We start from the raw sequence: 26,978 nt of genomic DNA, 5'->3' as shown, positions 1-26,978 counted from the left end.
GGAGCTGAAAGAACATCTGATAACAGGAGCAGTCTTTAGAGAGGAATTACACTGCATGAAGCCTTCCGCATCTCTGATGAGATACGGGGAGCTGAGAAGTTCAATAGGATGTGTTTCCAAAGGAAATAGGCAGGGAACTGTTTTCAAAACTATTTTGCTGCAGCATTTTGATTTATTTCAGTTCTATTTACTTTTGGCTTCACAGAAAGCTGTTTTCCTTCCCCATGAGCCACCTTCTTGAGGGAGGGCTGATCTACTGTGAGCTATAGACCACTCTCCTTCTGGTGCAACTCTAAGGACAAACATCTGGAAAACAAGGTCTCATAATGCAATGAAATTGTGAATAAACAGCTGGCAAGGGTCTTGGCAAAGGGACACAATTCCAATGCTTTTCTGCAATGCAGCCATTAGGCAGGAGCAGCCTACTCAGGCCACAGGAAAAACATGAAAGAAAGAAAGAAAGTCTGTTGGGTTACCAGCAGGAAGGCAGTAATAATATTAGCATTAATTAGAGTACATCTGTGAGGCAGTCTGAAAGCCCAGAGACTATCCATAACTCAAAGGGCATGATGTTGAGGACTATGATTATACTTGCTGAGCTGGTCCTTCCCCTACCCAGATGAAAGGTGATTCTCCTGTTATACCATACATTTAAATAGTAGAGAGTGAAGTTCTGTATTAATTAAAGTCTTTTTTTTTCACAGCATCACCATGATTTGGGACAGCACAAAGCAAACATTGCTCTCAGTCAGGTGTGACTCTTATGAAGTTTATGCATTGAAGACGGTAGTGAAAGATTGAGGAAAATGCAGTCTTGCATATTAATTTTTCAAGAAACAAAGGGACTGAATCAACTGAGTTCAAGAGTCAAATGAGTTCCTGTAAGTCCTTTTGTGAAAATTCCCAGGTAAAAATCTGTGTAACTTTTCTCTTTTAAATCACTTCTCCTATCTCTGCTGGTAGGTACCACAGCTGTTAATTTTCCTTCATCTATCAAGGTTATTTCTTTAATTCCAGGCAAGAATGGAGGGAAACAATGTTGCTTGATTTTTCAGGGGTGGTCAAGACATAATGTAGAATATATTCATTAAAGGTTCAAAGGGAGTAAGATAAATTAATATGTCCATTGTCAGATATACTTGGATAACTATGTCAGGGACAAATAAAACAATAAACATTGTTTATTTAGAAAAAACAAAATCACGTTTAAATGCAAAACTTCTCTCTACATCTTCTAAAAATGTACATTTCCCAACAGGCTCTTTCTCACCGTTCCATGTCAACCAGAAATAAGGCATTCTAAGTAATTTATATCAACAAGTATTTCAGGTTTAAAACAGTATTAAATCCCATCTTTGAACACAGCATTTTGTTTCTGTGATGAGCTAGTTATTTTTCTAGGAAGGACAAAGAACACATGGAAGAAAACAAAGTAAATCAAACTGCCTCTGTCCCTCTTTCCCAGCTTCTCAACCCTCATAAACTGGTTATGGTCCCCTGGTTCAATGAATACTCCAAAACCACATTTCCTTTTGCTATTCAGTGGTAGCAGAGAAAAAGAATAACGTAGAGTGTTTCTGAAACTGTTTAAAAGGAAGGTTGCTGTGGATGACAGCTTGTTCATACAGACCCTACGCAACACAGATCACCCTGGAAAATCATTGTTTCCAACCCTGCACCCTTGCTCCAACACTATTCCAGGATTAATAAATTTAGCATCACTATGCTGGCACTAATTCCAGTATCCCACCTCTCTGCTGTGCCTGGGCCATTTCTGCTCTTGTTATTATGATGGGAAAGGTGAAAAGCCCATGTTTTTACCTTTGGCTGGGTAACATGCCCACCTCAGCCTGAGGTGCAGACATGCTGGAGAGATGGCTGGAGAAGCGCCTCCTCCCAATGGCACCCATAAGGTATGTTTCTTGTTCACTTACCACACTGGGCATGCTCAAGGAGTCATCTAGAAAGACAGAGAAAAAAAAACAGGAAAGGAGAGGAAACAAGCACCCAAACCCAACCTGCATCTCGACAGTTGTCAAGAGAGAGCAGGATGCCAAAGGTGTACACAGCATTCACTTACCAAGAGCCCGAGCCTGCAAATTGGAATATTCTATTAGATTTTACAGCCACAGTGCAGAAACACATAAACCTCTGCAGGATGAGGAACTTGACAAACATGGGGCAGGGATTTATGCATTCTTCCAGCTTAAATGGCTCTCAGGAAAAACTGTTTGCGGAATTCAGCTTCCACTAGGGATTAATTCCTGTGATTAATAAATTGCTTGTTAATATACAACGTTTCCAGCATAGAAGTTGTAACTGGACATTTTCCTGCTGTGAAATAAACTGCTGCTGTGATCTAGGAAAGCACTGTGACAAAACAGCCAAAATACCTGACAGCAAAATGCAGAACTGACACCCTTCAACACCCTTCAGGACATGCATTTTAAAATGTCACCAAAAATGTGGATAAATTGACTCAATTACATCATGCTGCAACAGAACTATGCAGACAGCTGGACTGCAATCAGGATTGCTTGAAATTTTCAGTGATGTTTCAAATTATATCAAGCATCCAGAAATAAATTATTTTATTGTGAGTTTTGCCACAACTTTTAATTAGAAGTAAAGAAAACAAAGGGGTAACCCACCCCTTTGTGCAATTTTCTCTCCTCTTTTTGACCTTTTTTTTGATTTTGATGTACTTAAATATTTTACAGCAGTGTTTATCCAAGGCAGGGCTGAGGAAATAATGCTGTAGTTCAGATAGGAAGATGGCACTTACTATTCCACGCAGTGGCTCAGAATTAATCTGAGGTTGAAAACATATTTTGCCACAGTGGGAAAATATCTGAACAATGTATATGCACTACAGCTCTGGGTGGATTCTATAAAGTTTAGTGGTGAACCCAGCTAAAATAAAGTTGGGCTGAACCTGCCAAGTTTCAGGCTAACTGCTCTTTCCCAAAAGGCAATCCTGCTGTAACTGCATGCTCCTTTCTCTTGACCCCCCATTCTCACTCCTTCTGTTTGGTGCTTTTGCGGATCCTGCAGGAACAGGATCCCAACTACAGAGCCACAGCCCCTGCCCACTGTAATGACGGCCAAAGAGAGGCCTGGCTGCCAAATGCCTTGTCAGCACTGTGATGACTGCACATCAGCCCGGGTCTCGGGCACTAAAAACCTCCAGGTGCCCTTCCCTTTGCCCTGCCACAGCTCAGAAGGCAGTCAGAGTTATGTTACAGCCCAAACTTCAACACTATGTACCAGCCACGCCAGCTGCTCAACCTTGGGCTCCTGTGGGCTTTTTATTCACACTGGGAGAAGGGCAACTGGGCTGGCAACTGGGCCCCCCCTCCCAGACGGCCTCTGGACATCAAGAAAACATCTTCAGCATTCGGGGCTTAGTATCTGGCCACGTACTTTCTTCATCCTCCTCATCAGTGCGGCTCAGCGTGTCCTGCGAGGCCTGCTGGGAAGGCTCGCTGTCCTGCTCCCAGACCGTGCCAGTGCCGGTGTTGGAGCGAGACATGGTGGCCAGGCTCAGGCGGTAAGCAGACGTGGAGGTGCCCACAGTGCTGACAGATGTCTTCCCTTGGTAAGCTGCACAAGAGGGGGAAAACCAAACCCAAGTGGCTGATGGCACTGGAAATCAACAGCAAGCCAAGCATTCTTGTCATATTGGGCAGCTCTTTCTGCCTGGACTAGTGGGGCAGGGGGATCTTCCCTCTCTCTACAGCTTCCTGACAAGAGGGTGGAGACAGGCTGGAGTTGGCTTCTGCTGCCCTGCCACCAGCAACAGGACAAGAGGAAACGGCCTCAAGCTGCACCAGCGGAGGCTCAGGTTGGACAGGAGGAATTTCTTCATGGAAAGGGTTTCTAGGCATTAGAATGGGTTGCCCAGGGCAGTGGTGGTGTGAACAGCCCTGGAGGTGTTCAGGTAATGACTGGACTTGGGACTTGGTGCCATGGTCTAGTTGACAAGGTGGTGATCAGTCAAAGGCTGAACTTGATGATCTCAGAGGTCTTTTCCAACCTTAATGATTCTGTGGTACTGTGACAGGGGTGGCAGAGGTGAGAAAACGCTAGCAGCTGCCTTGCTCACCTCACCTTTCCAAAAGCTCTGTTTTACTTAGTCTGATTTTCACAACCTGTATTTTACAGATCAGCTGTTTTACAAATCAACATTTAGAAACAAGGCAAAATATTGCTAAGGAAAAAAGACTGAAGCATTTCCTTTTGAATTTGTTTTCCTAAGCATATAAACCACCTGCCATCTATGAGCAGCAGCTGCCATCTTGTGGCAACAGGGGTGGTTGTCGCTGGAGAAACGTCTCCCCTTCTGCAGGAGAGAATTCTGAAATGCCCCATCAGCTCAGGGATGCTGGTCTGGATGTCACAGTAGAGAAAAATCAGAGACCAGGAGAAAGGAGGAGGAAGACCTGCTAGTGCTGAACAGCCAGACCTTTCTGCACAAGGGGCTTTGGCTTTACGGTGGCATGGAGGGACTAACTGCCCTGGGGTTGGGGCTGCACAAGCCAGCTGAGACAGCAAGGACAGCAAGAGGGGAATAGGACTCAGACTTGATGGAAAAATAGGTGCATTTCACAACTAACCTGGACTTCTGTTGTCTGTTCAGTGGCAAGGCTGAGCAAAAGCTCCAGGGGCAGGCTGGCAGGGTGTGTGTGCCCCATTCCCATCTTAGGTAGAGGCCAGGTCTGCCTCACAAGTTACTGTAGGGGCAAGCAGCTGTCCAGCCTGGGCTGATGGCCCTGAGCTCTCCTTACCAGACCCGCTGTGCACGGCCTCCTTCAGGATCTTCAGCTCGTTGTTGAACTCGGTGATGAGGGAGCTCTTGCAGAGTGGGCGCGGGATGAAGCGTCTCTCCAGCTGATCGGAGATGTGCTGTCGGGCAGTCAGCTCCTCATGGTTCTCAGCTGGCTGGGCCAGCAGCTGCAAAATTGGGATGCATTAGCATTGCAGGGAGATGGTGCCCAGGGTTGGGACTAGTCTCCAGACTAGCATGAGCCTGCAGCCAGCAGGCTTTGTAGTCAAGAGGTTTTGATTCCATCTATGAGGTTTCCACCTGTTTTTCAGGGTCAGTCTTATATTTGACTGAACAGAGATCAAAGCCTCAGTGGCGCAGGGTGCATGGAGATGAGGCCTCCCTTATGCTAAGGGAAGGAGGAAGGAGCTGTCTCATGACAGGACCATGAGGATAGCCTCATGATCCTGTCATGGGCCAGCTCCTTCCTCCATGACGATTTAATCTGTCCAAGAGACATTGTGGGCTAAATAAGGTAGAGTACCATGTGCTAGTCTACCTGGTAGCTGGCAAGGAGCTGTGATTAGCTTAAACTCCAGATGCCTTAGCCTAGCAGCTGCCTGTTCATCCACAAAAGTCCTGTCAGAACCTTCATCCAAGAGATGGAAAGGGGAGTGGTCCTTCCTGGCTGTTAGCTGTGTTGCCCAGCTTTATGCAGGAGAGAGATTAATAGAAGATTTCTGACAACACCCTCCCAGGTTCAGCACGTCCACACTCCTTCCAAGCGCTTTGAATGTCTTCACTGTAGAATTAAATCCACATGCACTTCCCCATCCAGAGGAACTAAGACTAGCTGTACTCCATGGATCAGAGCTCCTGGATGACTGCCATACTCTTTAGTTTTGGCTAGAAAAAAGCTCTGCGAGTTCGTTTCAAAGCATTTTTAGGCCTACTAACTTCTGAAAAGTCACTCACTACATATAGTTCTTCCAGAAGTGCCTTTCCTCTGTTCTCAGCTGGGGAATAAGGGCTACCTCGCCTCCAGGGAGTGACAGATCAGGAGCCAAAGCAACTGTTACCTTGCACTGGATGAAGGGCCGAAGGAGCACAAAGATAGGGATCCGTGTTCGAACGATAAAGTCGAGGAAATCCCACAGGGCCAGCCCTCCCACCTTCCGCAGGGCCATCTCTTTGACTTGCAGGCTCAGCCAGTACCACTGGCTGTCCAGCTGGCGTTCAAAGCAAACAAGGATCACCTTCAGGGCTACAGGGGAACACACAGCAGCAAAGGGCAGTTAGAGATGGTACCGGTGTCCCTCACAAGCACTGGGGGAAGGATCGGGGGGCCACAGCGAGCACAAACCTACACAGGCAAGCTTTGCATGTACGTGTGCACATGCACACACCTCAGAGTCACAGCTGTCTTTTCTATCGGTCTCCAAACATGGTAGGGAAGGAACAACCAGCCTTCTAGTAGGAAAGGCCTCAGGATCAGGACTGGCAGTCCCATTTCAAGAGAAATTTTTCTACTTCATACCTAAACTCCTCTGTGTTTTCTTGCTCTGGCATTCCCTCTCTCTTCCCTGCAGAGCTCTTTTGTCTTCTCACAATCAGATATTTTGAAAGCAGCTCAGAGTAGGAATACAGCCCTGGCTGATGAGACAACCTCAAAAATCTTGACCAAGCATATCCACACAGAGTCACCCAGTGAGCACAATAATCTGCCAATGATTTATAGGGTGATGACAAGAACCTTTCTAGCAGTGCAGCTGCATGAGTCATGGCCACACTGCAATCTAAATACAAATATGGTCCAGTAAGCCAAGGGCAGTAATTCACCAGAGCATGGCATTATAAACGGGGATGAACAGCAATGAAGTTCAAAAAAATGCTCTGCATTAAAGTGGGCAGTGGTTAACACTTGGTTAACACAGGAGATACAAGGAGTCTCCTCCTTTCTGTGCTCCCCTGGTCTGGTAAAAAACAGCAAGGCCTGGGAATTGTTGGGGGTTAACTACCCTTCCCCCCCCCCCCCCATTAATGGGATGGCCAAGACTTCTCAGCCATTACACACCTGTGTCCTGGTTTGTTTGTGTGGGGGGCTAAATCAGTGCTGAACTAATTTTTCATCATTCCTCAGATATGGGTTAACAAAGACCCCAATATAAATCTTCAGATAAATGCCCTCACAAAACCAGAACAGAGAAGCTGTTTCCAAAGGGGTGCTTTGAGGTGAAACTGTCCCCATGTAGGCCTGACTGCCTTCAGCCATGCTGCATCTCCAATTTAATTATTTTTCTTTATTCCTTTCACCTGTGGGTCAGATGTGAGATAATACAGACAATATCTCACACCACCCTACATCAAGTAGAGGGCAATAGCAGTCAGTAAGGACCATGTGTGGGGCCAGCAGCCACACTGGCCACATCACCTCTCACCCTAGGTAGCCGAGGGCCACTGAGGCTGTGATGTTAGGGTTTGATGGGCAGTCTGACTTGCCTTTGTGGCTTCACTGCTGTAGCCTGGCAGCATGAGAACTGAGCGACTTCTGTGCTGCTCTTCCTCCAGCTGCAGCGCAGACACCGCTCACATTTTGATATATTCCAGAGATACTCCTGACTTCGTGCTCTGGCCTGGCCCCCTGTTCAGGACAAGGCCTAAAGCAACCCTAAAGAGGTCAGTTAGCTCCTGCCTGAGATGGTTTCCTCTGGTGCTCTCTACAGCCTTTAGTGTGTCTGGGTGCTCAGCAGAAGCCGTCACTCACCCAGGTAGGCAGCCTGGCTGGTGGATTCTGCCAGCCCTTCGCGCCGCAGGTCCTTCCCCGCATCCCCTGGCGTGGAGCAGTGGGCAGGGGAGCTCTCCAGCATAAAATTCTTGCTGCGGGAAGTGCTGATGATGCGAGGTGGCAGGAGGATATTGATAACAGTCTGGAGCAGCAGCAGGACCTCAGGCTGCTCCAGCCAGGGGCTGTCTGAGATGCGTTGGGAGGGGAAAGAGAGAGAAAGATCAGGCTACATCCCATCATAGACACTCAAAAGATCCAGACCCTGTTCAGCTCCAAAATGGGGTGCATCTCAAATGTCCCCTAAGCCAAAACTCCGGCCCCCACACCTTGTTATGCTGCTTCTCCTCCTGCAAGCAAAGGCAAAGTTTGTTTTAGCACCAGCACAAGCACATACAAACAGAGCTACACAGCACAAAGAAAGGTCCCATTCAGTGGTCTCATTTCCTTTTGTCATTCCCCTCTCCCTTTACTCTTTGCTTTCATTTAGGGATTTACCAGTGAAGACCCTCTATAGCAGAAAGCAAGGAGCAAGACTCGTGCAAGACAAGTAGCAAGGATTGGGCAAACTGTGATCCACGGGGGGACACAGTTTCTGTGACCTTTGCTCCCCTCTGTGACTTCTGCTACAACAGATTTGTCTTGCCCTGCACTCCAGTTTCAAAAGCAGGAGCACATCTGTGTAAGACCTGGCTCAAGAACCAAGGCACAGCTGAAATAAAGAGAAGAAATAATAACTAAATCCCAATGAGGCTCTTTCCACTCTCAGACCCAAAGGGCACTTAGCTGACATACTGCCAGTGACAAAAAAAAACAAATTTAAAAAAAATAAAATACAGAGAGCAGGAAAAGTGCAAACATCAGTTGTCAGAAAAGGGGGACAAAAATTCTTTTTGTTAAATTAGTCAGACCTTTGCTTCCAGATCCTACTGTGAGCACAAATGGAATCAGTAGGTTTAAAAGCATTCCTTCCCTTCTTTCCTGATTGGTGAATGGGGAGACGACATGGCTTAGGGGAAAATCTTCTTTCAAAGCCTGTACAGTAATAATAAAAAAGGATTTAATGATTTCATCAGCAGATCACACACACAAGTCACTGTAGGGAATGAGGATCCCCTGGCCACCCTGTTCACACAGTACAACACCGGCACCGATGACCTGATTGAATGAGATGCCCTCAGACCACTTAGTCAAGAGTAAAGGGAATTCACAGAGTAACACAGGGATCACCTGCTTGTGTCATAGCCAAACATAAGAAGCCCAGACTCCCAACTCCTGGTTATCATTAACAAAATCAGATGTATCCCACAGGAGTCAGCTGAGTGTCAGTCCTAAGCTCTGCCCTGCTGTCGATGGTATCAGGATCTGACACAGACTATAGAGAATAAAAAGAAAGAACAGAGGAAACTGCACAAATGACATTATCTAAATATTCTCCTCTCTGAACATGGAGGCTATTCCCAAACATATTTTTTTTCTTCCTCACTTTGTGCTGCCCTGTCATCCTCCCTAACACAAAGAATGAACTCCTGAAAAATAAACAAAATGCATTTTTACTTCTTGACACACAGTCAAGCTTAAATTGAAATACCTTTCACCTTCTTTTAGAGGAGGTAATTCAAATGGCTGTCACTAGAACCTTTGCTCATTTACAGCATCCCAGTTGCTACAGACTTAGCTGTGAAATGCAACTGAACCTTGCAATTCCTCAATGGGTGAGAAATTCTAGATGTTTTCTGATGGGGTGTGAAGTACTTCTGTTTTGTATTCTGCTGGAAGTATTGGGAATTATGACTCGTGTTTTTCCTGACATGTTCGGAATTCATTACATTTAAGCTCACAAACAAGTGAACAGGGAGAAGAGGATAATAAAAGTTCCCCATAATAATTAAAAATAGATATATTAATTTGGTATCTGTTTTGGTTTTTTTTTAATAGGTAATATTTCACAGCAGGTGAAAGTGGCCTTTTGTTTTCTTTTGTTTTGATTAAAGAACCATTACCTCAGAGCTGGAAGAAATCTGTTTTCTTTCTGTGTCATTTTGTACCAGAAGGTCCTTTTGTGCCTCATGCTCTGAGGGACAGCTTTGTGTGTTGGTCCCTGTAAGCCTTCCTTCCCAAGCCACCCTGCTGCTCAGAAACACCTGCCTAAATATTCAACTGGATGTACCAATGCATATTTTAAAATGAGAGTTGGAGCTAGATAAGGAAATTTGCCACTTCTTTGGTCACCATTCAGACTAATTTCATACCAGTGGGGAAGGAAGGGGACACTGAGGCAGAAAGACTCTGTAAAAAGTTATAGTGCTGCTATGATAAAGGAATAGTGATGAAATTCTCCAAAAATCTGGAACTTTTTTTTTTTTTAAATTCTGGCAACAAGGACACCATTGCGTCAGCAGCTGAAAAGCCAAGTTGCCCTGCATTTTGTGCTGGCACTCTGTGTGACCAGCTCAGGTAAGAGCAGAAGAGCACAAACTCCACTCTCAGTTACACACATGGTCCCACAGGAAGACAGGAAGGGTTGCATGGATGTGACCCAAGCCAGGGTCCCATCTTCCTGCGGCAGAAGTCTTGCGCTAACTCCTTAGATCCTGCAGAGAATCCTAACCTGCTTCTCAGAGCCTTGAACAGCATCCATCAGCCAAACTCCCTGGACTTCAATGGCAGTGTTAAGCTGATGGATGCTTGCTGTGGACTTGGCCCCAACAGATGAATTCTGAGCTCAGTTTGAGCCTTCAGAAAGAAGGGAGAATTCACATGTTGCTTCTCCTTAATTTTTGATGTATGTTCCACAGGTTTTGCCCAGCTTTTGCAGAAAGAAAACAGAGCACTGATGAGTTGGTGTCTCAACCAGAAGCTCTAGAGGCCTGGCCAGGGGGCCAGGGCAGACACACCTGTATCTGCAATGCTACAAGCCGGACAACAGCTGTGCTGAAGGGCAGAGGTGGCGAGAGATAAGGGCTGAGATGAAGAAGGGGTAATCCGTCAGCCACACTGGAGGGTCCTACCACTCCCATCACCTGCAATACAAACAGAGCACATCACCACAACTGGCTACTTACAGTTTCATCCATGTCATATCCTCCAACGTCAGTGAAATGGAGGTGCCTTTCATTGAGCACTGAGTTGGGGTGGATCTAGCAGAACCAGCCCCCCCAGTGGTCCTTGCAGGAGCTGGGGCCAGTGAGGAGACGGTGTTCTAGCAGGGAAAGGGAGAGGGAAAGAGGGAACCAGCATGGATGGGAGGAGTGCACAGGTAACCCGGTACATTTATAAATGTACCCAGTACCAGCCCTGAATGACCAGCACTGGACTGGTGGAGCAGCTAGAGTTGGAGGATATGTCATTTGACAACTGTAACAAATAAAAATCTGTCATCAAAGCAAAAAGTCTGCATTGAAAGTGAACGTCTTTTCCCTTCCCTTGCTTGAAAAATAACGTCCTAAGTCTGACCCAAGCCAGGTTTTGTACAATGTTCAGATTCCTCTCAAACACAGCCTGTTTTGGGGAACTCTAAGCATGATTCCTCTCAGCTGACTGACCCCAGATGTCTGCAGCAGAGTCACCTGCGTATGACCTGGTTGTCTGGAACTCCTTGAATAATCACCACAAGGAAGCGGCACTTCTAGGGGACACTTTTTTGTACTGTTTGGGATGTGTCCCTCAGGAGGAATGTTTCTCACCATGACCACACACATCTAGGTGACAGGAACAGGGAGAAGGTACCAGGCAGACACCTAAGCTTATGGGAGATGAATGTACGCTTTTTTTCCAAATTCAGCCTGGGGGAAAAGGCAGTAACCATTTTTTTTGCCAGAGAACCAAATGACAATTTAGAAGAAAAGGAGTCAGAACTCCTTCTGTTCATCACCATGGATTATCATTGAGATATTTCTTTCCTGGGTAATTGATTTTTCATGGTCTACACACGATACACCATGCAGTCAGCACTCCCATAGCTCACAGTGCACCCAGTTGTGACAGCTGAAGGTAAAATACTTGTAGCAGTAAGAGCAGATGTTCCTGGTAGCTCTCCCTGGCATTCCCAGCCAGCAGAATGTAAGCACGATGGCTGCGCTTCAGCACTGCGGAGCTTCCTGCTATTTTTAGAGCACTGGCTAATTCTTATTGTGGGCCCTTGGAGAGCTTGCTGGGGTGATTCAATCTGCCATGCCTGCTTGACAAACTGCAAATCTATTCCACACTCCTACTTGAGCTAACCCCCCCATAACCTGAGGGCCCTGATTTGCGTTAGCACCAGGTAGCTGCTACCTCTGCTTGGACGAGGAAGAAGTTTTATGAATTCTGACAGGTTGGAGCTTCCCTGCCCTTGCAGCAAGGAGTGCTGAATTGACTTGAAGGACAGGAACCTGGCAAAACCTGCCATTGCATTTTAGAGAACGATCATTGTTTTTAAAGCCCCTCAGAGCACTGGTGAACCCTGAAATGTTTTTTGTAAGCTGCTAGATAAGGTTACAACATTTATGCTCTAAGGAGAAAATGCTATAAAACCCAGTAACAGTAAAATTCTAGCTCAACCTTCGCCCATTAATTTATATTTTTGCACATGGAGTGAAAGTGTGCTTGTTTGCCCAAGTGGCTGGAGTTACATGGATATCAAAGTGGGGGCTTGCCCCCAGTGTAACATCTGCAGAAACACTATAATCTGTCACTGAATGACCAGGCAAACTCTGTCCATATCACTTGTCTGTTGTAACACACTAAGGAGCATAAACTTCACCAAGAGAGGGATCTGAATATTGTACAGTGCAAACCTGTACTAGATCAAGCCAGGGACATTACAAATAGTGGAGTCAATTCACCTCGTAAACCCTTCTAACTATCCAGCACCCCATGGCCTCTGACAGAGCAATCAGGGCCCTTTCCCCACTGGGGATGGTAGGTATCCCCAGTGCCACCCTCTCCCCGTCTCTACCAGGTGTGTGCAGTCTCCACCACCCCATTCTCCAACTTGCAGCCCTCAGCTCTCAGCTCAGTCTGGCAAAGGTGGATCTTCAAAGTGGTGTGTGGGAAGTAATGGAAAATAAATTGCTTGACCGCTGCTGTTGGTCACTGTATCTCCCCATGCACCACTTCAAAAATGAACCTTCCTATCTCTAGTGTCACTTGCAGAGTCCCCTTGTGAGGGGTAAAGGGGACAGGTAAAATGACAGGAATGGGAATAAACTGTCATCTTCAGTCCAGAGAAACCAACAGCAAGGGGAAGGTTTAGCAAAGGTTCATGGGGTCACCGCTCAGCTACTCACCAGATTGACACAGACATTGATCAGAGACCTAAGGTGAGGCAGGAAGGATATGATAGGCTGCCTCTGAAGTGTCAAACAAACCCCTTCAATCAAACTGCTGGCAGGCTCCCACTCAACCTGGCGCCTGCAATACAACAGTAGGTGCCATTAGCCACGGGCTGCTGCCCCCCACCATGCGCCCAAACACGGCCACCGACACACAGTGAAGCCCACAGAGGAGACGTGTCAGACAGCAACGAGGTCCGGGAGGAGCACAGGGAGCTCGACAGGGAGAACGCTTTACCCACGCAGTTCGGGGAGGCACAGAGCACACCGGGTGTTCGAGAGACGAGAAGCGCAGCGGAGCGAGCTGGTGCTGCTGACACAAACCCCTCGCAGCAGCGGTGGTGGAGGAGCTGCTTTCACTCCCAGATGCTTCCCTCAGACAAGAGGGAGCCCACACAGTGGCCTCAGGTGTGCCTGTGTGGGGAAAGGTCTGCTGTGCTAAGCTCCCAGCCGAGACCAAGCCCTCCATCTCCTGGGGCTCGTGATGTTCCCGGTGACTTGAACAAACCCCATCAGCCTGAGTGCCCTCTGTGAGCTCCTCTGCAGCCTAGCTGCTCCACCAGCATCGCTCCCAGACACAGACTGCCCTAAACAGAAACTGGCCCAGCTGTATCATCTTCATCTTCTCCCTGTGCAGGAGGAATGGTTCGCTCCCCACCAGCACCAAAGTTCTTCATCCCACGATCCTTTCTTCCCTGACACTTTGCTTTTATCACAAAAACTAAATTTAGGGACTATGCCAGATGCTGAAAGGATTCCCCTTCCAAATCAGAAGGAGACGGAGCATAGGTAACATCAAAGTGGTTCACACCCTTATCCCAGGGTCTGACTCTCTGCAGCTATTGCAGTTCAAAAGCCAGCATCTGACTGCATTTACTGGGACAGAAAGAAAAGGATGACGTAGCTTGTTAGCTCAAGCCTTGAACAATATCCCAGCCAAGCTCTTCAGGTGACTTCTCAGAGCCTCATGGGGAATCAAGTGTTGGCTATGCAAGTTTTTCTTCAGACCAACATATATCTCACCTTTGTGCATCCACTGGAACTAAATCACCAGAACAGTGGTTTGTTCTTGTACTTGCTCCTACATATCCACTGATTCCAGCAGACACTGGATTTGGAGTGGGATGCCCACAGGAGGCAGCGTGTAAGATTCTGATCGTGAGTATCCCAAGGGATGGCTCCTGGGGTCTTGCAGACAGACCCATCCCTAAGAGACTGCTTGACTCAGTAATGGTTAAATGAAGTTGCTGAATTTGGTCCAGTGGCTTTGCTGTCCTTTTGTGGAAAAGAGTAGTTTAAGCCAAGCATAGGTACAGGCATAGAGAGAGAGAAAATATGAAAGGAATTTTAATTTATGGGCATCCATTCAGCTCACATAAAGAAGAAAGATCTTCAGGAATAGAAACCCCTATCTGCCTTTGAGGCAGAAGAAGGTATGAGCAGGAAAAGAAGGAATGAGAAGCAGGCAAGACATGGCAAAGAATCAAGCCAACAGGAGAGAGAAACACCACAATTTCTGCCTCTGAATTCCCTGCAAGGGTGGAGTCTCTTGAAGCAGGTTAACCAAAGAAAAGTAATGGATAGTGATGCCAGAAAGAAGATATCACCTCCCTATTATTCATTCCAGCTTTGATTCCTACTGGGACATAATTCTAATGTTCTCTAACATGATTTGGCTTCTCAGCTGAGACTGCCAATGAAGTGCCATTCAAGCAGTTGAGGACATATGCCCATGAGGGTGACCAAGACCAATGACTCTTTTTACTCAGATCACTGGAAAATTCACTGGTCTGAGTGATTTTATACCACCCAGACTGGATTTGTACCACTGCCTCCAAGCAGGGATGCTCCACAATCAATACTTCTTGAAGTTGCCAAAGCCTGAACATACCATAATGGCACTGGTGTGATATACCAGGCTTCCACTAGACATGGACCTGAAGCAGTGGATGCAGTTCTTTGCCTTTTGCTAGGGAGCAATCAGAATCTACTGCATAGCTCCTATTTTTTGCCTTTACAGAGGACATAACAGTATTGCCATGCTAGAAATACTCTTACTACAGTTTAACTTTAAAAAACTCACAGCAAAAGTTAATTAAAAGGGCAATGAGATGGAAAAAATCTGAAGACTTCTTTTCGGGAAAGAAAAATGACATTTCTGGAAGTTCTCTCTTTAGTTCTTAACAACCATGCTGCTACCAGAAGACACAACAAAAACATCAACATAAACACACTTACAGAGATAAAAACACCTGTGATTTTCTGGTATGCTGTAAAGGCTCACTGCAACATGACAGCTTGAGGTAGATGACATACCCACACTTCAAGGCTTGCAACATCAGAAACGGACCCCAGAGGGTTTCCAGAGTACCTGCTCACCTCAGAGTAGGCATCTTGTGAATTTTATTGAACATACGATCCAATCTCTTTAAGATGAGGATCAGGGCAGGTCTCACCGCCTCAGCTGTCCAGTCAGTGATGGGCAGCATCTCCATGATGTAGCGCCGGAGCCCGCGGCTCTCCATCGTCTGCGTGTCGTAGGGGGCCAGCTTCAGCAGGGAGTGTGCGATTTCTGCCAGTCTGAAACCACGGGTCATTGAGAGGAAAATAAATACAACTTGCAGTTCTACACACATGCCAATGGATGAGCATGCCAATATTTAGGAGCCTAGTGAAAAGAAAATGGTGCAAAAGTCAAATGTGCTGTTTAAACTCTTAGATCTGTTAAAACTGTTTTGCTGGAATCGCTGTTTATATTTAAGAACACATGAATGGTCTAAATATTACTTTTACATTGACATTAAATGCACCAAGGGAGCATCAGGAATCACAGATTTGTGTAGCTAAAACCAAAGCCCCTGTGCTGGCATGAAGACTACAACATTGCAAATGCCTTTGAAAGATAGACCCAGCATCACTTGTTTGTCAGTTAATAAGTGTTTTGGTTTTGTTTTGTGCTTGTTTTTTAGCATTACCACTTGAGGAAGTATCACTCTGCAATTTTCAGGTGTTAACTTTTTAAAATAACGTGTTTATAGGTTCACACAACATGTCCTTTGTAGGATTGCTCCCTGCAGTTTTTATTTGTTTCTCCTAACAGCTCTACAGATTGTGTTGCTGTTGCTTTTTTCACTCTCCCAGATGGCCTTGTCAATGACATTTTTTTGGATTGACTGTGAAATATCACGGCAGCATTTAATTTACACTTGCAGTCTGACAAAAATCTACAAAATACTTGGATATTTGTGGTAAGCAAAGAGCAGAAAAAAAAGCATGAAACATCAACAGACTTTTTTATTGGATGATTACAGTACAATACTATCCATATTGTGTTTTTTTTTTCTGAAATACATCCAAGTAATGGAACATATTTCTATTCTCTTTATAATCTGCCTAGTAATATCAAGGGCAACAAGTTCCTCAGATTAACCAAAAGTGGCATAAAATTGTTTTTTTATCCAGTATTTCTCTATTATTCCTTTTTTAGAACTGCTTTGTCATACTATGAAGTGGGTCTGTTTTCTTAAATGCTGTAAAATTTAAATTATCATATAATTAAACTTAAAGCAATACCAGTTCCATGCAATGATATATAAAACTTCCTCATGCATTATGGAGTGTGATATCCATTTCATCCAACTTGAAACATCAATCTCAATTAATCTGCTAGCTCCTTCCTAGCAGAAAGAAGCAACCTGGGAAATTCTTATCTTCCTGAATTACTGGGATAAACAGTTGGATGCGCATCTTCCTTTTCACTGGGTGCAAAAAGATCTTTATGGCTTTTGCAGACTAAACATATGACTTTTAAATGGCTATAATTGGGTAAGATTAATCCTGTCTGAAGCGACTGGCATATTATCCTGTTTTCTGAAGCCTCTGAAATGGCACCTGTCAGCCTCCCAAGATTATGACTGTCACATCACATTCTGATAAATCTGCTCTCTGTGTAGAACTGAGTTTGTCCTACAGTGGTTAAATCCCATCAGTCATGTCACTGATACTTATGAATTATGTAAGGATCAAGATATGTTGCTTTTATTTAGAGATAACTATGATTAAGCATTTTAAGTCACAACCCTGACCAAGCAGCTATTTCTAGCACTTTCCAGGAGATTTAAAGGAATCAGAGCACAACTCATTATCTGCTGTAAATCAGTGTTGGTTTAACTGCTGTAACCTCTGACCATGAGAGACCTTCTGTCTTGAAGAGTGCAGCCCCTGCATGTTTCAGACAAAAACATGCAACTACACAACCAAGAAGTAAATCCATCTGCTATTATGAAAAAGAGAGCTAAAAGAAAGGAATTCCCCTGAAATGAACAAGTAAAAGCAGAATGCCTGTGGAATACCTCATGTGGGACTTCACATCCAGCAGCTCTAGAGAAGTCACTCGGGGCTCACCAGCCAGATTCTGCAGGATCTTCAGCCTCGGACCACAGTGCTTGTAAAACTCTGTGCAGATATTCAGCAGAGACTCCCGTGGTCTCCTGAACTCCTCTCTGGCAATTCGTTCATCCAGCTCCTCTCGAGGAAGACCCTGGCCCTCCTCCATTAAATGAAGGTTCTCCCTGGAGGATACAAAGTAAGACACAGCAGTGTTATATACAGTAGATCCTCAGGGATAGAAAACAACAACTTCTTCATCTTGTTTTTGCAACAGATGCTCTCTTCTGCAGTTGAAAGAAAGGTAGTTGCATCTGCGATTAAGAAACAAAAAGGAGAGGTCATAATCTTCCAAGTCTTGCTAAAAATGTAAATATTTTCTATATGAACTGTCCTGTGATATGTTCCCTCAAAAAAGACTGCTTGTCACAGCAACCATGTGTGGGAACGGTTTGTCACATATCAGGGGAGACTGGGATATAATTATACTGTACCTGATAAAGTGCAGTTTGGCTCCCTGTTCTGGGTACCTGGGAAAACAGAAACAGTGAGGTTGCAAAAAGCAACTTAGTAGTGCCTAAACTTGCTTTTCTAAAAGAAAGTGGAACTGTTCTATCCCTGAGGCTGACACCTCTTACATGGTCAGGATGGTATCTTGTGTCGCTGAAACAATGCCTACACATAGTTACTGACCACACTGAATTGCCTTTATCTCCCAACTTCCATCAGAAAACATATTCCTAGAGTTACTGACCTTTTTCTGAAAGGAAAAATTCAGGCTTAAAAACCACAGCTCTCTTTCAAGTGATTTCTCTTACTGATTTCCACCCCAGTTCTCAGTCTGTTTCACAAAACCAGAGTTCACTAAGTGAAAAGAATACCTCAGAGTGTTTTTTTGTTTTGTTTTGTTTTATTGTAATTTTGTTACTTCTTTTTGAGAAAGCATTAATGGATGGTGCACCACTGGGCTAACATGTCCAAGGCAGGAACAATAATCATTCTAACATGAAACTCCTGCTGTTGCTAGCAGATGTCTGTTGCAAGGATAACATGACTGAAGAAACAAGTGCAGGAAACCTGGAGCAGTGCCAAAATATTTTGGATCAGAGGCTGAATGTCTGATAATTAGAAAAATCTGGAAATGTAAGTCAAGATGCCTGAGTCATGCTGGACTGGGAATGTCTACATTGTCTGTCAACAGATACACATTTCCTGCTCTTCAAAATCAGCAGATAGACAATAAAGTGCTACTTTCCATTATACCTTATTTTCCTTAGACTGAGCAATCTTGCAAAGGAAGCAAATGGCAATATGTCCACTTCAGACTTCAGCATGTCTGGTTTATCTGCTGGTTTGTCATGTCTGGAGTTTATCTGCTTCTCAGATCAGGGATTGAAAGTCAAAGCCATGTTTTAACCATGACTGAACAGATTTTAAAGAATAATAGACAGATGCCAGGAGTTACCAACCAAGATGTGTCCACATTTATAAACTGACATAGTAGCCCTTTGATGGTCCATGCAAAAATGGATTTCTAAATCCTTGAATTAAAAAAAAATAATAATAATAAGAAAAAGACAGATAATAACTTGGAAAACTGCAGAAAAACAGCTACCCCAGCTTTTGCTAAGCTACAATTCCCCTTCCAGGTCAGCACAAACATTCAGATTTTTAGCACAGTAAGGCATAGTCTGGCCAGGAGAAGGCAGAAGACTTCCTGCTGCAAAGAAAAAACTTCACAATCCCAAATGTTTGTGGGTGGATTAAGCCCTTCTTCTATGACCAAGTAAATTGTCAGTGGCCTTGTTTAATTTGGTAACTGGAATAGTCGCTATGGCCAAGGAGCAGAATTACAGTTCACTCATGCCACGTCCTTCCTTTTTTCCTTCTTCTGTGAGAAAGTTCTTTGGTGCTTTGTTTTGTTGAGTTTTGGGGTTTTTTTAAGAAGGACAAGAATATTTCCAGGCATCCTTTTCACTTCTCTCAGATTGTCAGTTACCCTTCCTCTGCTATCCGTACCTGCGAAAAACCCCCAGATGGATGCAGAGGTAAAGATCATAGGAAGAGACCATAGGGAATGCACAAGGAAATGGGAAAGGGAACAAAAGAAAACTAGAGGAGGTGCCAGTCTCTGTGAGCATCAACTGATCAGCAGTTTGTGTTTGTACAGGTGTTCAGCCACTTAGAACAAGGCTGGAAGGATCTGACCCTTCTGCCAGCCAAGCATGCTCTGCCCACTGGTCACTTTGACAGTGGAGTCAGCAGGAAGCAAAGCAGAGAGTGAGTGAGCTTCAGCATATATATTTCCACAGGGAAACAAAGGGAATGAATAATTTAGGATGTGCACCCTCCATTTTGATACCCCGGTCTTCTATATAGATACACTGTTTAAAACTAGAAATCCTGGTCTTGGGTATTTTGGTTATCATCAGAAATGCAGTCCTGGGGAATGTGTTCTTTTGATGTGAGTGTCTTCTCCCACACTCCAGTACCCAGAGCACTCCCTCAGCTGTCTGAGGCCAAGCACTCTGAGCAATGAGAAAAAAAAACCTTACTGAAATAAAAACCCAAACCAAAACTGTTTCAAAAAATGATAAAAAGAAAGAAAAGCCTTACCTGGTGTTGACACCTGCTGACATGGTGTGGTTTGCTGTTGTGGTCCCTTTATGACCTTGGTCACATCGGCTCATCTGTGGGGCTGTCATAGGCCTGGCAAAGAGAAGGTGAACAGCACGCTACACATGAAATCTAACACACAGAAATTCTGCTTTTGCTCTGAGAACTTGCACTAATTTTACCAAGTCTAATACTCAACCATAACTCAAGCTAAGCTGCACGATGTGGCCTGCTGTGCATTCCCTCTCCCCGCACAGCCAGCCAAATGCAGGCTCAGCTCCTTGGCCCATGGGTGGTACCTGGTGAGAACTTCTACACTGTACAGGAGAGCCTGCAAAGAGGTGGCAAGGGCACCCATAGAAGCAATCTCCTCACGAGCTGCTGTCCCAGTGTCCACTTGAGAGGTTTGTCGCTTCAGTTTTTGCAGGTAACAGGGAACCAGGGCTTCCAGGACCATCAGCATCTGGAGGCTGGAAAATAACAATATTTGCTCTGTTATATTTTGTCATTCCTGAGCTCACATTAGGTAGGGGCTTTGGTTTCTATCTGAAGACCCTGGATCTGTCACTAGGCATTCACTGCTTCTCACCAGAAGTCTTGGGCCAAAGAAACAGCTGGATTAGGAACTTCAAGGGGGGAAATTAGATGATGCAAATAATAATAATACTAATAATAATACTACTAATAATAATAATCATCATCATCATATATTTTATTATTAGTTATATTTCTATAATTTATTATTATATTCATAAATTATCATATTATATTATTATTTATTATTATTACTTATTAATATATTAGAAATATTTGCTATTCTAATGTTGTTTTAATATATAATATTATTATTTTATTATTTTATCATATATTATTATGGTATTATTATTAAGTATTTTATATATTATTTAGAATTTATTATTGTTATTTATTATTTATTTAAGTATTAATTATTTCTTATTTATTTATTATTAAATATTGTTTATTGTAATTATTATTATTTAATTATTATTTTAATTATCATTATTAAAAAACCAAACAAACCCTGAACTTTCAGGTATCTTCCAAATATGTCATCCATTTGCTAACAAGCATTTTCCCTTCCAAAGACTCTTTTATTCTCTGATTTCCTCCTGCAAGCTAACATTTGTACTTAAGTAAGTTTATCTCTTCTCTCTCTGTTATCTTCCTGTTCTCTCCAGTCTCTCTGCCTGTCTCTCCCCCTCCAGTTCCCTGTCCATTGCTCCTCTGGTGACAGAAACCAGCAGGACACTGGGACAGCTGCCATATGCAGCTTTTGTGCCTTTTCTGAGTCTGCACAAATCAGGACAATGGATTATCACCTTCTGAATGACTCGGGAGCATAAGCCACCACTGTCACACACAGCTTGATGGCTTCGCTGATGGAAAAGGTCAAGTCTTCATTCCCATAGCAGAAGTCTGAGGGAGGAAAGTAATATGAGAAGACTGTCACACAATCATACTAAGTATGAATGGAGTAACACACTTCCTCTTCCCCCTCTCCTATTGCTTGCTTTTCATGTTAACAATGCCCAACAGGCTCTTGGACAGATAGAAATCTGTTTCTGTAAAATAAACCTGTGCTGCACTCCTACTTGAACCCTACTGCCCAAGAACTCAGTAGGTGAAACAGCTCTCAGCAGGTCACTCACTGCTGAGCAAAGGGCTACAGAGCCCTGTTTCAAACATCACCCATCAAAAGCTAAGTTTTAAGCTCATATATGGTGAGGGCACATGTCAAATTAATGATAATTTTTATGGTCCCTATGCTTAGATGTTCCAGCCACACAGAAAGTGATGCTGATGCACCACTGATGGCAGAAGATAGGTTAGCTTCTCAAAAATCATGGCCACATGGGTGCCAGCACAAAACTGACTCTATTTTGCTAGTGATTTCAGAAAAAGGTTTCAAAAGCATTGAAGTCGCATACAACAAATATCACTTTGGGCATAATTAGTTCCAGGCACCTAGAAACTAGAAAGAGTAATATTGGCAAAAGAATATTTTCTTTAATAGAACTATAGTCCTTTTTTCAGAAGTGACTCTGTTATGCAGGAGCCAAAGTCAAAGTTAAGGTCCTAAAATATGTATATCATAATTCTGACCCAAGATACCAGATACACAACATTCTCATCCACAGTCTCATCATCAACTCATACTTGAGAATTTTCAGAGATGTTTTCAATATTTCTCCACAGAAACCTCCAAGATTTTACACAAATGTTTGGTACAATCCACAAAGAGGAAGAAATATCTTCTCTTTCTGCACCACTTTATATTTAAACTTTCTATATAATTGTGCGGCATCATGAAATCCCACTTTATTACAAAGCTTTAACTGTAAGGCCAGACAGGCTTCACAGAGCATCAAGATAACTACTATTTGAGAGAAGTGCAAATTTGGAAAACAAGTTGATGATCCTTATAAAAATCAGCAAAAATCACAAACCAGCCAAATTCTTAAACACAGCATTGCATGGATAGCTATCAAGAGACAGAATGTCCTGGATACACCATACAGACACATAAATTCTGCTTTATGATAAATCAACACCCCCTCCAGAAGCTCAGCACTGCTGGATGTCTGAATTGTATCCATCATCATCTACAAGTCACAGTCTGCCCACAGGAGAGGATGCTTTTGTTTCCTGTCCATATGGAGCAGAGCAGAGGATGACACTAATCTTGTCAGCATAATATAATTTATTAGGCATCTTTATTCTTCACTCACACATGTTAAAATTCAAAATGCTAGAGGCTAGTCAGAGACTAGAAGGCTTAAAACAAAAAAAAAAGGTAGCTTCGGAATAAAATTAATTAATAGTTCCCCTCCTGCAGAAAATATCAAAAGGATGATGGTGATAAAGCCAGTCTTAAAAGCCCCATGAGGCACAGGAAACAGATAGAACATTCCTATAGAAGAGAAAAGCTCTGAAGAAATCATGCTGCATCAAGTGTCTGTTGAATCAATAAACAATAAACCAGAATTACTGAATAAAGGGTGCTTTACCTAATGACTTGAGAGGCTTTTCTGCTTTCACCAGCTCTAAGATGTCCAAAATGTCTGGAGTTTCTCCCTCCAAAGACTGCAGCAGGTCAAACAGGCACTGAGCTGACACTCCTTTGCTGGTCCCGTTGTTTGTAGCATCCTGTTCCAACAAGAGAAATTAATGTCAACCCAGGAATGTTTATCTGAAGGTGTGGACAACCTTTGTTTTCCACAAAGGGTCCACATGGAGTTCATTGCTTTCAACCAGTAAGCATTGCCTGACTCAAGAGACTGATAATTAATGAATATTTCAAAACATGACTAATCTAGTGTTAGCCTTCACATGTATACTAAAACTTGGTATTAAGCTTTTAATTCCTGTTGCTGGATTCTGAGAATGGATTTGCATTTAAAGACTTATAAGTCATGATTGTCATTATTGCTGCTGTCTCAGCACCCTGCTCCACCAAGTGTGCAGAAATAAGTGGGGACCTGGTTCCGTGCAGCACCGAGTGCTCTCTCCTTGTGGCCTCTGATGTGGGGTGGCTGCACACACACAGCTGGGGGTGCCTCCCCCCCAGGACAAGGGAATAGCTCTCACTCACAGGGAACTCCAGGAGAGGGGCCACACTGGCAAACAGCTGCAGGATAAAGGGCTTGCGGTGCAGGACGTAGAACTGGCGGCACGCGAACTCGATGGCCTGGCGCAGCTGGGGGTTGCTTTCGTAGTCAGAGTACACCTGAGCACATGGAAAAGGACGTGGAATCATGGCTCCAGAGGAAGGACTCTTCACCTCCTGAGCCCAGACTGAATCAACTACAGCACTGTCATTCCTGATAGGTTCGTCTAACACGCTTTTAAAGATGGAGACTGGACTACCCTCCCTGGCAATGCATTTCAGGTTTGCTTTTCATGCTTGAACATTCTTTTTTGTCCTACATATTGAGGTCAGTTCCTTCCCTCTCCTTCCTAGAAGCACTTTGCTTGTTAGAAGCCAGTTAGTGCTTTCTTTCTTAATCTTCATATTTTTCAGCTAACCAAATCTTCCAGTCCTTTCTCACAAGACATATTTTCTACATGAACATCCCTGTTTCCCTGCAGTTTCTTGAGTTAACTGATGCTTTCTCTGAGCTGGATAGAGCCAGTACTTCCAGTCACTGCTGATGATGAGAGCAGAATTTTTCCATGTTTTTCACAAGATACAAATCTGTATAGTCACCCCATACTGGCATTTGAGACATTTTTCTCTTCTATCCTTCAGCAGAAGGATGCTGTTGATTCTTGTTTGGCTTCAGAGCTATAATTCCAACATTCTGTCCTGCAGACGTGCCACTAAATCAGTTACTTCCCTTCCAACACGGTGTGTTGGTTTGGGTTTTTTTTTTTTCTTTTTTTTTTCAGACTGCATCTCTAGTTTGTCATGATAATTTGTACTCCTGCTCTGTCCTCCAACACAGTGACAGTGCCACCCACTTTTAAAATATTTTAAGTTTTTAGAGTGGCATTTCCTTCAGGGCTGGCCATTGAACCATGCAGAGGATATGTTGCCAATTTGTGGGATTTGTTTCTCAGTTATGTAAACAGTGTGAATTCCCAGGAATAGCTTCTCCTTGTGAGACCTCTGCAGAGACTTCTCAGTGCTCTGGCAGGCTGAGGAAATCAGCACAACTTTCATACAACCAGAACCCTCTAGCATGGGGACGAGGCCTGTCAATTACCAACAACATCACATTTACCTTAAAAAAAGGGAAATAATTAACTGTATATGAATTTTACCAAGGGAAATGGAAAAACATGTGACAAAAAGAGTCGTGTGGGGAAATTTGTATGTATGCACCAGGAACTGCGCTTCAATTAGCAGCAGGATCAAGCCCAGGAGTGGTAAAAGAATTAACCACAAACAAACCAACTGGCCTTGGGGCGCCTGGCACAGAGAAATTAAAGTCTGCAAAACCAAACAAGCTCAGAAACACCTGCATTTTCTTTTGGAATTGCTTTTTTACCTCCAGAAGTGGTATTTTAATAACTCAGTAGTTGACAATAATTGAGGGTGAGGAGAGGAAAGAATTACAAACGAATTTCTCTCAATATGAAGTGAAAATGAAGGGAGAATCCTTTGCAGGACTGAATGGTTACTGTTGAGGACTTCAAATTATGTTATTAGGCTATTTTATTTCAAAATGTCTTGTTTCTCATTAATAAACCCATGCTGACCTGGATTCAATTCATACTTATCTAATCATGTGAGGCAGGATATCAGACTTTCCAACTACTACAGAGCTTGTTTACATAGCTAAAGTAATCACTGGTTCTAATTATTGTTCTTCATTAAGTAAGTGAAAATTAAATGTATAGGGATTCTTTTTTTCATGAAAGGGCACAATAATATTTGCATTATAATACTAAATCTCTACTTAGATATTGCCTTGGAGCCCTACAGAAATAATCCTTTCTATCTGTCAAATAATTATTTTTTAAATTTTATTTTTTGGGGTTTTTTTTTAAGAATCAACAGGAAAAGATGCCCATTTGTTCATCTGGAAGAGAAACTCCACCTCTGACACTTCCACTATTTTTCATCACTCACAAGAAAAAGCAACATACCATTTTTCATAAACATTTTGAGTTATTTTCATACTTTAAAAGTGAATGTAATTTAGTTTCGATTAGCAAGTAGTAAATCCAGATATTTCAACTATTTCTCAAACTTCAGCCATCCCTGAAGTAAAAACCATGGAGAGATGCCCAAGGTCCAAAAATTGTACAGAAATTTCCCATTTCTGTGTGGAAGTACAGAGAAAGGAAAACAGACATTTATTTACCTAACACAAAGGAGAACAGAAAATTTAGTAGTTTACTCAAGAAGGAAAGCTAATTTGGGCCATCCCACGGTTGCCTTCTTGGGGCACCTAAAAGCTCTCATGAGGTTTGATGTCTCATGAGCAGATCAAAGCTTTCCTGTTAATTCCTCACAGGAATCACAGGATGGTTTGGGTTGTAAGGCCCATCCAGTTCCACCCCCAGCCACGGGCAGGGACACCTTTCACCAGAGCAGGTTTCTCCAAGCCCTGTTCCACCTGGCCTTGAGCACTCACAGGGATGGGGCAGCCACAGCTTGTCTGGGCAGCCTGTCCCAGGGTCTCAGCACCCTCCCAGGAAGAACTTCTTCCTCAGATCTGTCCCGAAGCTGTTCTGTGTCAGCAGGACGCTCCCTGGGGTTGCTCCTGGGCATAGCTCACCTGCAGCATGCTGGGCAGCACCCACTGGTAGCCGCTGAGGGAGAAGAGGTGATTGAAGTGCACGGCCGTGTTGATGACGGTGGCAGCGTATTGCCGCAGCAGGGCACTGTCCTCGGGGTGCAGGATCAGAGCGCCGTTGAACACGTTCAGGAACAGCATGATCTCGTCCCCCCACGGGAACTCGCTGGGCATGCCAAGGAACATCTCTTCCAGCAGCTTAATCCACAAGCTTTTCTGAAGGGTATCCAGGCCAAAGAGCTCTTTCCCAGCTGCAGGGGAGAAGAGCAATCAACAGCAACAGCAGTCAACAGCCAGCCTCACCTCGCTGCAAAGAACCACCCCACAACAATGACCATCCTTCTGCCTTTTTGAAATCATTCCACCCTTCCTGTGTTTTGTTTAAGTGCCCACAGGCAAACCTCAACTGAAAGCATCAATATAAAGATGAAGAATGATAAATATCACACAGCTCATTGATCTGCTGGTTGGACACTCTTCCCTTAAAAAGTGCAAGATCTGAGCTTGTACATGCATCATCTGCCTCACACAGAGGCTGTGCAGAATTATGCTCAGTTTTTATGTTCCAGGTGTCCCACACATTACAGGAAACAGATGCAGAGTTACAATAATGCTTCTGAAATCAAGTGCCTTTAGGGCTGGTACAGAACTTTCCAATGCTTACCACTGTGTAACAATGGCCTATTTAACCTTTTTAACATCAGGCTGGAAACCCTACTTTACCTTCAGAGAAAAGTTTCTATGTGGACTGTTTCTTTATCCCCACTGCAGAATTTACCCAGTCTTGGATTTCGACTGCTTCCACAAAGCAGATGGCAAAGGACTTTGAGCAATCCTTTCTGGGTAGC

General features: G+C 43.9%; 1 protein-coding gene across 5 annotated transcripts in view; it reads right to left on the bottom strand.

Moving 5' to 3' along the window:
• Positions 1 to 26,978, bottom strand: part of UNC80 (unc-80 subunit of NALCN channel complex) — a 123,452-nt gene that overhangs the window by 13,435 nt on the left and 83,039 nt on the right. For all 5 annotated transcript variants that reach the window (XM_088058804.1, XM_088058807.1, XM_088058805.1 and 2 more), the window contains 17 exons: positions 26,113 to 26,381; positions 23,478 to 23,612; positions 22,894 to 23,032; positions 21,205 to 21,301; positions 20,164 to 20,334; positions 19,865 to 19,957; positions 17,743 to 17,778; positions 17,215 to 17,433; positions 15,242 to 15,442; positions 12,818 to 12,941; positions 10,445 to 10,570; positions 8,459 to 8,582; positions 7,530 to 7,736; positions 5,845 to 6,029; positions 4,788 to 4,953; positions 3,424 to 3,603; positions 1,822 to 1,960 (listed from right to left, as the gene is read on the bottom strand). In XM_088058804.1, coding sequence (XP_087914930.1) covers positions 1,822 to 1,960; positions 3,424 to 3,603; positions 4,788 to 4,953; positions 5,845 to 6,029; positions 7,530 to 7,736; positions 8,459 to 8,582; positions 10,445 to 10,570; positions 12,818 to 12,941; positions 15,242 to 15,442; positions 17,215 to 17,433; positions 17,743 to 17,778; positions 19,865 to 19,957; positions 20,164 to 20,334; positions 21,205 to 21,301; positions 22,894 to 23,032; positions 23,478 to 23,612; positions 26,113 to 26,381 — 2,611 coding nt within the window. The remainder of the gene's footprint in view (positions 1 to 1,821; positions 1,961 to 3,423; positions 3,604 to 4,787; positions 4,954 to 5,844; positions 6,030 to 7,529; positions 7,737 to 8,458; positions 8,583 to 10,444; positions 10,571 to 12,817; positions 12,942 to 15,241; positions 15,443 to 17,214; positions 17,434 to 17,742; positions 17,779 to 19,864; positions 19,958 to 20,163; positions 20,335 to 21,204; positions 21,302 to 22,893; positions 23,033 to 23,477; positions 23,613 to 26,112; positions 26,382 to 26,978) is intronic.

Source organism: Pseudopodoces humilis, chromosome 8, assembly GCF_049639895.1.
Source record: "Pseudopodoces humilis isolate 2021_Gansu_Grassland_sample_001 chromosome 8, ASM4963989v1, whole genome shotgun sequence".
Taxonomy (NCBI): domain Eukaryota; kingdom Metazoa; phylum Chordata; class Aves; order Passeriformes; family Paridae; genus Pseudopodoces; species Pseudopodoces humilis.
The sequence above is the reverse complement of the archived record's forward strand: the minus strand, read 5'-3'. Positions and strand labels throughout refer to the sequence as shown.